The sequence below is a fragment of the Artibeus jamaicensis genome, unplaced genomic scaffold (assembly GCF_021234435.1).
Source record: "Artibeus jamaicensis isolate MK-2021 breed Jamaican fruit bat unplaced genomic scaffold, CSHL_Jam_final contig_687, whole genome shotgun sequence".
NCBI classification, from domain to species: Eukaryota; Metazoa; Chordata; class Mammalia; order Chiroptera; family Phyllostomidae; genus Artibeus; species Artibeus jamaicensis.
The window spans coordinates 913770-926948 of NW_026521925.1; the positions used below are offsets into that span (position 1 = coordinate 913770).

General features: G+C 35.9%; 1 protein-coding gene across 2 annotated transcripts in view; it reads left to right on the forward strand.

The window, feature by feature from the left end:
• Positions 1–13179, forward strand: part of CSGALNACT2 (chondroitin sulfate N-acetylgalactosaminyltransferase 2) — an 84057-nt gene that overhangs the window by 60951 nt on the left and 9927 nt on the right. Inside the window, exons 2-6 of one of the 2 annotated variants that reach the window (XM_053671426.1) lie at positions 131–1060; positions 2424–2640; positions 3945–4046; positions 7676–7854; positions 10842–10936. In XM_053671426.1, coding sequence (XP_053527401.1) covers positions 400–1060; positions 2424–2640; positions 3945–4046; positions 7676–7854; positions 10842–10936 — 1254 coding nt within the window. In that variant the 5' untranslated portion in view covers positions 131–399. The remainder of the gene's footprint in view (positions 1–130; positions 1061–2423; positions 2641–3944; positions 4047–7675; positions 7855–10841; positions 10937–13179) is intronic. The other variant, XM_053671427.1, reaches the window with a different exon arrangement.

Genomic DNA, 13179 nt, shown 5'->3' on the forward strand with positions numbered 1-13179 from the left:
ATGTTACAGAATTACATGCTTATGATTTTATAATAAAAGATTTTTATGTAATAAAAGAGGGGAGTTATTTGTGCTGGACCTTATATTTGAGGAAACAAAATTCTGATTGGTTCTGATCTGTTTCTTTCAGAAAGGTCACCACACATATAATGGAATTTTATCTGATTCGGTAGATCTTCATTCTGGATATCAAGGTAACAATACGGGAGGTATGCATAATTTCTCATTTCTGCAAGTAGTCTTGATTGCTGCAGGAAGAAATTTTTTAAGCTACAGCAAAATTCATTTTGGTAACTTTTATGGAAATCCCAATTTTGTTTTTAAATTTTTGATAACCTTTTGCTAAAGGTATGCACAAGCAAAGAATTAATCTCAGTAGGCAAGTCCACATTAATAAGAATGCCTAGAAGAGGACTGATTCTTCAGGCCCGGGCCCAGTGGCTACTGTTGGGTCTTGCTTTAGTTTGCATTTTGGTACTGTTTTTGTATCTTCTGGAATGTGCCCCCCAGACTGATGGAAATGCATCTCTTCCTGGAGTCATTGGGGAAAATTATGGTAAAGAGTATTATCAAGCCCTACTGCAGGAGCAAGAAGAACATTATCAGACCAGGGCAACCAGTCTGAAACGCCAAATTGCACAACTAAAACAAGAATTGCAAGAAATGAATGAGAAGATGAAATCATTACAAGAGAGAAAGAATGTAGGGTCTAATGGCATAGGGTATCAAGGTCACAAAGAACAAGTACCTAGTGATCTTCTAGAGTTTCTTCATTCCCAAATTGACAAAGCTGAAGTTAGCATAGGAGCCAAACTACCTAGTGAGTATGGCGTCATTCCGTTTGAAAGTTTTACCTTAATGAAAGTATTTCAGTTGGAAATGGGTCTCACTCGCCATCCTGAGGAAAAGCCAGTTAGAAAAGACAAACGAGATGAATTGGTGGAAGTTATTGAAGCTGGCTTGGAGGTCATTAATAATCCTGATGAAGATGATGAACAGGAAGATGAGGATGGTCCCCTTGGAGAGAAACTGATATTTAATGAAAATGACTTCATAGAAGGTAATGTGAAAAATGTGTTGGTCCATAGTTATATTAGTATGACAGAATGTTATTATTGTATGCTGGTAATATGTCAGTCATTTTCCACAGTGTTAAAATATTTGTTTACCCATTTCATTCCACCAAGAGTTTGAAGTGGCTTTTTGCAAAAAGTTATAATATGATTGTAATAAAGTAGAAAATAAGAACTAGGGAAATAGAATAAATCTAAGCTTATATAGAAGACTGCTACCCAAGTGAAGAACTCTTAGGGCTGTTGTGTATTTACATGTGTATGTATTTGCATTCCTCTCTTTGCCGGTCTTGGTGTTCTTTTCTTATATATTTAAAAAATGTATGAACTAAGGCTCAAGATTTTAAAACTATTTGTTAAAGTAAAGAAAAACACCTAATTCTGTAGATTAGTGGTTATTCTATATTTTGGAGGGGAGGAGAGCAGCACATGTGAGAATATCAGTGAGGCATATATAATATTAAAAAGCATATTTGGCATTGGAAAAGTATTTTTCTAATACAAATGGCAACAAGGACATGGGATTTTTACACATCAAATGGGACATGACTTAAAAGTGGAGGAATACTGCTATAAATCTTAGATAACTGTTGCTCGATATAAACAGTAATAATCATAGATTCCCACCCGTCCCCATCTTAATATCCTCTGCTGGATATTTAATTGCAGACTTAAAACCATTTTAGATATAATCTTTCTTACAGGTTCTCTTTGTTTGACATACATTGTCTACCACATACAGTTTTTTTTTACCGCAAGTCATCATGGATGCTATTTGCTATATGTAATACTGCATCTCTGGGCCCTTGGAGGCTATTAAGGAGAACATTGTGCTTTCTGGCATTTCAACTGTGTTCTGCCTGTAGCCACCTCTTTTTTTCTTCTGTCATTTCCTGCCATTTTCAAGGGGTTGTTCCTCTCAAAACTTCTGTTTTTTCCACAAGGTGAGGTTCTTGTCTTTTCACTCTATGATTGTGGCTTACAGCAGAATTGAAAGCTGCTGAGGAAATAACTAAGTAATGTGTAAAATGTGTTCACATCTTCCTGAAAAGAAAGGAACCAATGCCATTTTTATATTCTACTTATAATTCTCCTTGTCATTTGAAGCATATGCTGTGGATTGAATAATAATATAGATAAAAAAGCAGAGCAATGAACTTTTTTAAACTTTTTAAAAACTTTTTTTAACTTCTCCTTTTATAAAGAAATAGTTGTGGGCATAAATATTTTCACAAACAGATAAAAACCCTACAGATCTGGTTTAAGACTTTTGATCTTTCAGTAAAATCCATATTCACATTGAATTTATAAACTTTGACATGGAGACATCTTTGTTCCTCTTTCCTTCAGGTTATTACCGCACTGAGAAAGATAAGGGCACACAGTATGAACTCTTTTTTAAGAAAGCAGACCTTATGGAATATAGACATGTGACCCTCTTCCGCCCTTTTGGACCTCTCATGAAAGTGAAGAGTGAGATGATTGACATTACTAGATCACTTATTAATATAATTGTGCCACTTGCTGAAAGAACTGAAGCATTTGTACAGTTTATGCAGAACTTCAGGTAACTCTCAGAGCTTAATGATTGGTCTAAGCATGCCTGAAAAAAAATCACACTTCATACACAGTTATTTATCTTCACTGAGTATGATTATTTAGAATTACAAAATAATTTTATCTTTTTTCTTAAAACATTTATAACATTGTGTTTTTGATAACTTCAACTATGAAGTAAAATAAATTGAGGATGACAGTTATAAGAAACTAACTTCGATTACCTTTATAATTGTGTGTGAATTCATGTAAGGATAAGTTTCATTTTTAAAAATAACATTATTGAGGCATAATTTACATAAGAATAAAATCCACATATTTCAGAGATGGGTTTCATGACTTTTGACAAATGTGTACTCATGTAGCCACCTCTCTAATCAAGATATGGAACATTGCTATCTCCCCAGAAAATTTCCTTAAGAACAATTTGAATTTTAAAATTGAAATAAATTTTAGAAATATAAACATTCAACTAAAAACAGGAGAAAGTTATTCTATCTTGAGTAGGAGACTAACAATTTTTAAAAGGATTTTCTTTTGCCATTAGATTTGGATATTTTAAAACACTGAAGTGTTAAAGAATTAACAACTACATATTAGAATAACTATTTGAGTAAAGTTTTGCTTCGTTTAATTGCCTTGTTTTAAATACTTTAATATGCTCTTTTTAATGCTTTGTAATTCCAGCCTTTATTCTTATATTGAAATTGTTGGATTTAAAGTTATTTAACACTCTTCTGTAACAATATCTAGAAGTCATGCTTCCAAGTGAGTTTTGCATGTCTGAAGTAGCTCACTTGAGATCTGATTTCCTAAATCATTTTTATTGCTTTTTTTGGAATTGCCTTCAGATACTCCAATATTCTTTAAAGTTAGTAACCTCATTAGTAGCAAATATTTTATTTCTTGAATATTAAGTATAATTTCAGTTCTAGTCAGTCTGAAGACAAAATAAGTCTCTAATCAAAAGATGAGTATTTATTTATTTGCTTCTGAATTTATTGGGCTTATTTCCTTAAGTAGCTTGTAATTTGTTCCTAAAGACAATACCAAAGCAAAGGTTTCCAAAATGTTTAGAAATTTGGCAACATTGTTGGACTGCTTCCCTGGCCCTCCAAGGGTTGCTCTTATTTAGACATATACATTGTTATTCATTCACAGTGATGTCTTTAATAATTTAGTACTTTATATTTACTTAAAACTCATGTGATTTTGTCTTTAATAATGCCTCATTCATTTTCTTCATGTGATTGCTTTCTGAATAAGTAGAACCTCATGTTTACCTGAATAAACTTTATTTTTCAATTCTGTTAGGGATGTATGTATTTATCAGGACAAGAGGATTCACCTGACAGTGGTGTATTTTGGTAAAGAAGGACTGTCTAAAGTCAAGTCCATCCTAGAATCTGTCACAAGGTGGGTGAGCCTTCTCCACATAGAAGTCCTTGATGTATAACATTAGAAGAGTGAGAATTTCACATATTTAATGAGTTAATTTGGAATAGCTGCTGTTTAAAAGTTGACTGAGCATGTGAGTGGTGGTAAGTTTCCTCATTTCACCCCAGGTTCCCTCATGCAACTGTAAATGACTCACCTTCACTTACACTCTTAGCAGAAAGCCCGGTATGGTCAAGTGTGCTCTCATTCTGGAGAGCACTTACTCTCTATGTTTGCCTCCATTTATCACCCCTTGGTTTCCTCCTGTTGAACTCATTCCCTTTGATAATATCTCTTAAGTTTGTCTCTTACTTGTCACTTGTCTTTTCATTTTTTCTCACCCTGTAAATGATGCTTAGGTCTCCCCTTATCCTTAAGAAACTTCCACCTGACTCTATAATATCCACCAGGTAGTACTGTTAGCTTTCTGTCCTTTCATAGCTTAACCTCACAAGACAGTAATTCTCTAACCAGACAACTCATATAGTACCTGTTGTATAGTAGGTGCTCAGAATTTTGAATGGATGAATTAGTAATTCCTTAGCCTTTTCATCTCTAAGTTATCCCAAAGTTATGACCTAATTGCCAAATCAGCCTTTTTTTTTCTGTCATCCTTCTATCACTTTTTTTACATTTGATACCTGACAAATACTTCCTTCTTGAAACATTCCTCTGATATTTATAAAATTTAAATGTTTTATAAATGTAAATATTTTATATTTCTGAAGAGTACAGGTTTGGCTGGCCATTTCTGAAGAGTACAGGTTTGGCTGGCCATTCTTCTTGAATCATTCTACTGACATTCATTGAATCCCATCAGCTATGTTCGAGATACCCTGCTTAGAGTCTGACTGGTATGGTTGGAATAGGACAGGGCATGGAAGAGGGAGTTGTACCTCCTACCTCTAAGTGGCCTTCTCACAGCATTGATGTGGAAACATTGTCTTCTCCTCTCGATGGCCCTTGTTTAGTTCAGATTAAGACCATTCTCGTGATTCCCTGCACTTGATGCCTGAGAGCCAGCATCTTTCACTCATTTTCCATCTCTCATTAGTCAGTTTCTGCTTACTACACAGGATCTCTTCTCTGTTCTTTCCTTGCTGCTGCCACCATGTATCTTCCCCCTAACCCTTCATTTCTTCCCTTCTCTTCTTCCTTACCATTTTTAGTCACCTACTAATTTCTAGGCACTCACATTGGTATTTCTGAAGCCATCCCTGCATTAGTCAAGACTTCTCTGTGGTAAATGATGGGAACCTCTCTTGAGAACAAGGAAAATGAGTTATTGAAGAATCTTGGATAACTTGCAGCTAAAGGGATCATTACAGCCAGACTTGAAGAAGAAAACCAAATCAGCTTTGATATCTTATGACTTGAACCAGAGACTTGAATACCATCAATTTTTTTTGTCTTCTTGTCTGTTTTTCTTTGCATCATGACTTTATTCTCCATTGCAGATTGTCTTTTTCCACTTGTGAGCTTTGCTATCGGAGAGGAAAACATCTTTTTCTCAGACCCAGCTAAGAAAATCCCAGGAAGGAACTTTTGCCCACTCTTGAGCCAATTATTATGGCCAGGTGCAGGTATTGCAGTTAGCCCAGCTTGAGTTGGGTGCCTGCTCTTAGGAAATTACTGTGGTTGGAGTGCTCTATGATTAGTTCTTCCACTTGGTGGTAAGACTGTGAGGTGGTGAACGGCAATTTCCCCAAAATAAGGGAGAGATTTATATCCTGTAATAAGGGGAGCATGGGTGCTCAGAGCACTTGGAGTCCCCTTCATACACTATTTGAATCTTTGCTTCCATCTCTCTATTTCCCATTCTGTGAGGGGGGGACCCCCAAAAACCCAGAGTGTATTTATAAAAAATTGTGTACTTATCCTTACATGTTTAAACTTGAGTCACCTTCAAAGTACTTGCCTTGATGCAACACACCTATCAAGACTTTTTTCCACTGCTCAAACAGTTTTTGAATTCATCAATTTTCATGCCTTTTAGGGCTTCTGGCATTTTTTGTTTCACCTCTTCCACATTGGCAAAACTTTTTCCTTCGAGGATTTTTTTTCATCTGGGAAACAAAAAAGTTGCTCAGGGCGAGATCAGGTGAATAGGGAGGGTGGGGCACAGGGGTTATGCTGCTTTTAGTCAAAAACTGCTGGACACTCAGCCTGGTATGGGCAGATGGGCTCAAAACATAAATCATTCATTATGAAATGGACAGACATGTTGAGATTCTTCAAAAAATTTCACTGAAGCCAAATGCAGCCACTCACAACAATGCCAGCTGGTACACTGATAGAGATGGGTCCTGAGAACATTCACGTAGTTGGGGAAGCCTGTACTACAAGGGGCCAGCCCTCCAGAAGATAATTCCAGATCTTTCTGGGGTCTCTACTTTGTATATTATTGTAAGAGTAATATTTCAATATTACAAGAGTAAAAAAGGATCCTGAAAGGGTCCTTTTTTTGATCCAACTATACCCTAGTGGAGCAGTTCTCCACCTTTGATATCAAAGTCACCTGGCTTACTAACATAAATAATCAACTTCACCCATAGCATTTGATACAGGAGTTTGGGGTGAGACCTGAGAATTTGCATTTCTAATATATGTCCAAGGAAGCTCTGATGCTCTGGATGCAGGGACTTAACAGTGAGAACTAACGCTGTGATGGGAAAACCCTGACTCTTCCTTGCCTTTGACCAAGATCTCTAACTTCTCTTGGAAGGTACTACTTAAAACCAGAAAAGCTTTTCTCGTTTTCTGGTTTTACTGTTCCCATTCTAGGATCCCTCTTAGCCAATTTGATTTGTCTGATCCCTGTTCTTTACAATGCTTTGCACTTACTTTCCTCTTTGCCTTTGAGGATAATTAATTGGAATGACCTTCACACTAGCCACTGAATTCAGGATTTTAGCCAAGGCCTAACTTAAATTCCAATTCTAACTTCTTTTCTGACTACTCCAGGCAGAAGCAGTCTTTTTTTTTCTCAGAACTGCTGTTTGTTCATTTATTCAGCAAATATTTATTGAACTCCTATTCTGCAAGGTCCACTGTGTCCAGAGTAATGAACAAAACAGAATCCCTCCTCTAGTGGAGATTGCATTCCAGTGGAACTGAGGAAAACAAAGCTGGGCAGTGGGATGGAGATTAAATAGAGGGAGTAGGGGCTTACCTCACATACGGTATGAGGAGTATCTCTCTGATAAGACAACATTTGGGCAAAGATCTGAAGAACTCAATAGAAAAGCACTCTTTATTTGTATCATTCATGTGGAATATATTATTTATTATCAAGCATTATGTCTGTTTTCCATGTATATATTTCTTATCTTCTCCAATAGGTTTTTAAGATTCTGAAGGGCAGTGGCCCCTCAACACTTATAAACCTCATACCACCATCATGTTACCTCACATGTGGGTATTTAGTGAATACATGTCTCTGATAATGATCATACACATGAAGCTGGTGATTTCTTTTCCTTATATGAATATAAAACCAAATGATAATATATCTGAAGCACAAAACATATTTATAAATTGCATTGAAGGGAGAGAGTTGTTAAACTTTAAGTGGGACTTATAATTTGTTATATGTGCTTTCCTCATAGTGAGTCTAATTTTCACAATTACACCTTGGTCTCATTGAATGAAGAATTTAACCGTGGACGAGGACTAAATGTGGGTGCTCGAGCTTGGGACAAGGGAGAGGTCTTGATGTTTTTCTGTGATGTTGATATATATTTCTCAGCCGAATTCCTTAACAGCTGCCGGTTAAATGCTGAGCCAGGTGCGTAAAAGAGTGTAGAATTTAGAGCAATGTCAGCATGTCCCATACTATGAATCAAGTTATGTTTTTAAAGTTATATTAGGCATAATTTAACTGGAATATTAACTAGAAAAGTGAAAATTTCTCCCTCTGAAGTTCATACCCTTTGTTCTCTCATGGTCAAATTCTAATGTTTACATTTGAATGCAAATAAACAAATGGCAAAGAAATAAAAAGTCTGGAAATTGACGAAGAGGAACCAGCACCCATCAGAAAAAGAGCCAAGAAGACTGTGGAGATGTGAATCATAAGCACTTACGTCAGGCAGTGGCACCAACACACACACAGGCACATATATATAGGCAGAGAGGTCTTGTTACAGAGAGTGCTTGGTCTCAAGACTATGCATTTGGGATGACTTATTATATATTGCTTTATGTTATAGATGCTTTTGAAAATGTATGAGCAAATGGTGTTTTAATAAAGTATTTTGAATGTTTTTAATATTTTAAATGTAATTTCAATCTTTAAGTGAAAATGTTTTTTGTACTTAAAAAATCTCATAGTTTTTTTTTAATGTAGAACTACTTATATCATGCATATTATTACCTCTTACTGATTAGTTTAATGGGATAACTGTCAGGAACTCTCAGAGCCTAGTAAGCATTTAAGGGTTAGGTTTACTTTTGTTACACCAAACAGTATAAAGTTCAAAATGTGGAAGCTGGAGACATTGGTTCAATGTGAAAGAAATATTTTTATATCCAGAAATACATTTGTCTCTGGGAAACTGAGCTCCTCATCCCTAACTGGGTTTTGAGGAAGGTGAGATGAGTATCATCTCATTCTTCCTAAGAATGTTGTAATAAAAAGGCCACTACCTTACTTACAGGGTCCTTAACAGTTACTGAACACTTCATATTATCTATCTGATTGACGTTAGTCTTAGCAAGGAGTTCCCTGTTGAGAGGAGATGGACTAGTTAGCCTTAGCAAGGAGTTCCCTGTTGAGAGGAGATGGACTAGTTAGCCTTTAAGGGCCCTTCAGGGCTATAAGTTTGAGTGATAATGATAATGCTTTCTGCAAGAGCTATTACATCAGATCATTTTTATTCTTATCTTTCCAACTTTCCCAAATCTTGTTCAAATCTATCTGCAGTTCTGTGTTTTATTTTCTAGTTAATCTATTCACTGTGCAGTATCTTTGGATTTACTGTTTCTATGGTTCATTTTGAAGAATGGATTTAATTTCAGTTTCTAAGTTTTTTGGTGATTGCCAAGGTTAACCTGTATCTACTCTTGCTAATTAAATGAAATAATGCATAGTATTGGGTTGGCCAAAATGTTTATTAGATTCCTAAGTGAAAATAAAAGGCACATTTTTCATTTTTACCTATAAATTTATTGAACAACATAGTCACTGTTTTGTCCCACTACCTTCTGCCATCTTTCAGGCAACTTCATAATTCCATCTTCTCAAAACTTTTTATCATTTTGAGCAATGAACTATTCTAGGTGCCTTTTGCAGTCTTCCAGGGAATTGAAATTTTTTCCAGTAAAAGAATTTGGCCCTGGCTGGTGTAGCTCAGTGGATTGAGCGCGGGCCTGCAAACCAGACAATCGCGGTTCGATTCCCAGTCAGGGCACATGCCTGGGTTGCAGACCAGTTCCCTGCAGGCCAGTTCCCAGCAGGGGACGCATGAAAGGCAACCATACATTGATGTTTCTCTCCCTCTCTCCTTCCCTTCCCCTCTAAAATAAATAAAATATTTTAAAAAAAAAAAGAATTTGGAAATCTGAAGCTGCAGTGTCTGGTGCTTATGGCAAGTGAATCAGAAGTTCCTAGTCAAGCTGTAATAGTTTTTGCCTGGTCATCTAGGAACATGTGGTCTTGTGCTATCCTGATGAAAGATTATGTGTTTTCTGTTGACTAATTCTGGATGCTTTTCATGTAGTGCTGCTTTCAGTTGGTCTAATTGGGAGCACTACTTGTTGGAATTAATCATTTGGTTTTCTGGAAGGAGCTCATAACAGAGGATTTCCCTTCCAATTCCAACATATACCAGCTTTAACTGGTTCCCCTGACTGTGGATTATCATCCAGCAAGAAATCTCCAGCACACAAAACTTTGCAAACCACTTTGACATGTTTGATCAGTCACACAGCACCTTCTCAATACACTGCAAAAATCTTTTTTTTGCATTTCAGTTGCACTTTTACCTTTCTTGAAATAATAAAGTATAATATGCTAAAAATGTTGTATATTTTTATCATCTTCAATATTAAAATGGCTACACAAAATTTCACTAATTTTGATAAGCTTTTTTAAAAAAATGCATGCTATGTGACGGCTGTCACAAAACAGTCTAACAAATTTGTTTTGAATGCAGTTAAAGACAACTAAGTGCTACTAGATCCACCTTATGGGAGAAACGAAACAGACATTTTGGCCAACCCAATAAATGGCTCACCTAATGAACAGCTGAGAGAAGGCCTTTGTGCATCTCCCCAGAGTCAAGGAGTAAATGTTTGGAGCATCCTTTAGTCTACTTTTTTCTCTATTGTTTTGCAATGCTATAGTTCCATAGCCTAGCCTACTTAAATGTTATTAAAAATCATCATATTCACCCTGGCTGGTGTAGCTCAGTGGATTGAGTGCGGGCCTGCGAACCAGACAGTCGCAGTTCGATTCCTAGTCAGGACACATGCCTTGGTTGCAGGCCAGTCTCCAGCAGGGGATGCATGAGAGGCAACCATACATTGATATTTCTCTCCCTCTCTCCTTCCCTTCCCCTCTAAAGATAAATAAATAAAATCTTTTAAAAAATCATCATATTCATCAAATCAATATGATGTTCAGGAGTCTGATTATTGATAAAATACAATATTGATCAAATAAAATCATCATGTGGAAACAAAGACTGTAACAGACTATTAATAGATATTGTTGTGAGATCAGTTCTTCATTTTATGACTTTATGTGATATAAATGTATATTTTAATTTATAGGCAAGAAGGTGTTTTACCCTGTAGTGTTCAGTCTTTACAACCCTGCCATTGTTTATGCCAGTCAGAATGTACCCCCTCCTGTGGAGCAACAGCTGGTAAGACTCCCACTGTGTTATGAAGGGCCACAAGATCCTTTCTAGGTTCCTTTATATTTTATTCACAAGTAGAACAAAGTTTTAGTAAAAACTAAAGTTATTATAAACACATTTTCATAATTTCTTCTACCTCCCACTCCCAATAAAATACTTTCATATATATTGTTTTAGAATTGTGTTATTCCAGAGGGGGAAATAAGTTTAGGTCACAGAGAAAACTTCATGTTCCAGAATGTGAAAACTGTACAATTACTTATGCCAACACATTTATAGTAATACTACAAGTAAATTTTAATTTAAAAAACATTAACTAGAAATTAAAATTACTAGATAACTAAGTAGGGAAGTACTTAGAAAGCTATTGCATGGGAAAGTCACATGTTGCAACTTAGAGTTGTACTTACATCAGCTTAACAGTTAAAGTTAATGTTTTAAATTTTTTAAATCATTTACTATGTTATAATAATGTAGATTTACAGAAAAGGTAGAAAGGTACCATATGTGTTCCTAGACTTCACCCAGTTTTTTATAATGTTAACATTTAGTAACCATGATACATTTGTCAAAAATAAGAAATTAATATTGGTAAGTTACTGCTAACTACATTATGGAATTTTATTAGAATTTCACCAATTTTTCTACTAATATCCTTTCTCTGTTCCAGGATCCAGTCCAGACTACTATATTATACTTAGCCTAATTTTTTATTGTTAACATTAAGAAAAATAGAAACAAATTAACCAAGTCGTCAACTTAAGATGTTAAAAAATTGAATAACTCAGAGGGAAAAAGGCAATGGCAGAAACTAATTAACAAAATAATAGCTTGACAAATATAGGAGGTTATTATTTATGTGCAAAAAGCTTTTTTAGTCATAGGTAGATTCAAGGTAAAAAGGAAATTACAGTATTGGAAATTATAATTAGAAAGTTGAGAGAAATGAGTTTTACATGATAAGTTTTTAAAATTCTGAGAAAAAGGAAAGACTTGAGAATTTAAAAACCATTAATGGGAACTAAGTTTATGTCAGTGTTTTATAAAAGCTGATATTAGTATTTCTAAAGAAAAGAGATAGAAGCTCTGAAGAGACGAATTACTGCTCAAAAATTGGAACAGTTATCAAAAACAGTATTTTACAGTTGCGCAGAGATGACGTTTTACTGGTGCGGTTTCCCAAATTTTCAATGACTGGGTAATATTAGTGCCATATGATCTACTTAATATATTTTATGAAGCCAGCATTATCTTTATACTAACACCTGGCAAAGTGTACACAAACACATATACACACCTTATCTGTAGGCCAGTATTACTTACAAGTGGTATTAAAATGGCAAATCAAGTACCCACATTTGCCTCACCTGACACCCTAAATTCTCTCTCTCTTTGTAAAAATTAAGAGAAGGGGATATTAGTATTGGAAAGTGAGACATTTACCATTAATAGTATAAAGTTTGAGAAATTTCTGTAAGATGGCAGTTGTGGATGGATATAGGATAGATGGAGGAGAGAACCATCTGGAACCTATTCAAGAGAACACAGGAATATGTATGCTTGGTTTTCTGAGGTTGTGCTGAGGAGCAGGCATCACAGAGATTGGCCTGCAGGTTGAAGCGGTGTGTGTGGCCCTTAGAGCCAGAAAGGTGGGGCAGGGTTCTGGGAATATTGAGTTGTAGGGAGGATGCTGAGCCTCAGACAGCAGGGATGAGCTGCTGTTGATATGTTGTGCCCTAGACCATGTTCAGCCCTTCCACTATCACTGGAGATAAGCCCGTGTAATCATAGCTAACAGCCATGGTTTTTTGAACACTGATTATTCTAATAAGAGTGAACAGCAGTGAATTAAGACTAGCCAAACACTTGGGGAAGCCAGTGCCATGAGAGAGGTAGGTACTTGTCACCTCTGCTCACTGTTGTGTCCCAGCTCTCATAACCATGTCAACAAATTAAAAACTTGTTGCACCTATGAGTAAAATAAAGGAGGTTTATCAGGCTTCAACTTTTACTTGATTCTGGGGACTCAGTATCATCAAAGCCCTGATTTTCTTTGTTTATTTGGACTTAAGTGGTGACAACTTCACTTCAAAGCTGGTTTCCCTTGTGGTGAAGGAACTACAGCAGTTCCAAACATTATTACACCCTATACCTGGGGTCAGCAAACTTATTTTGTACAGAACATTGTAGAAAATATTTGGGGCTTTTTCAGGCAATATAGTCCCTGCTGCAATTATTCAACTCTACCA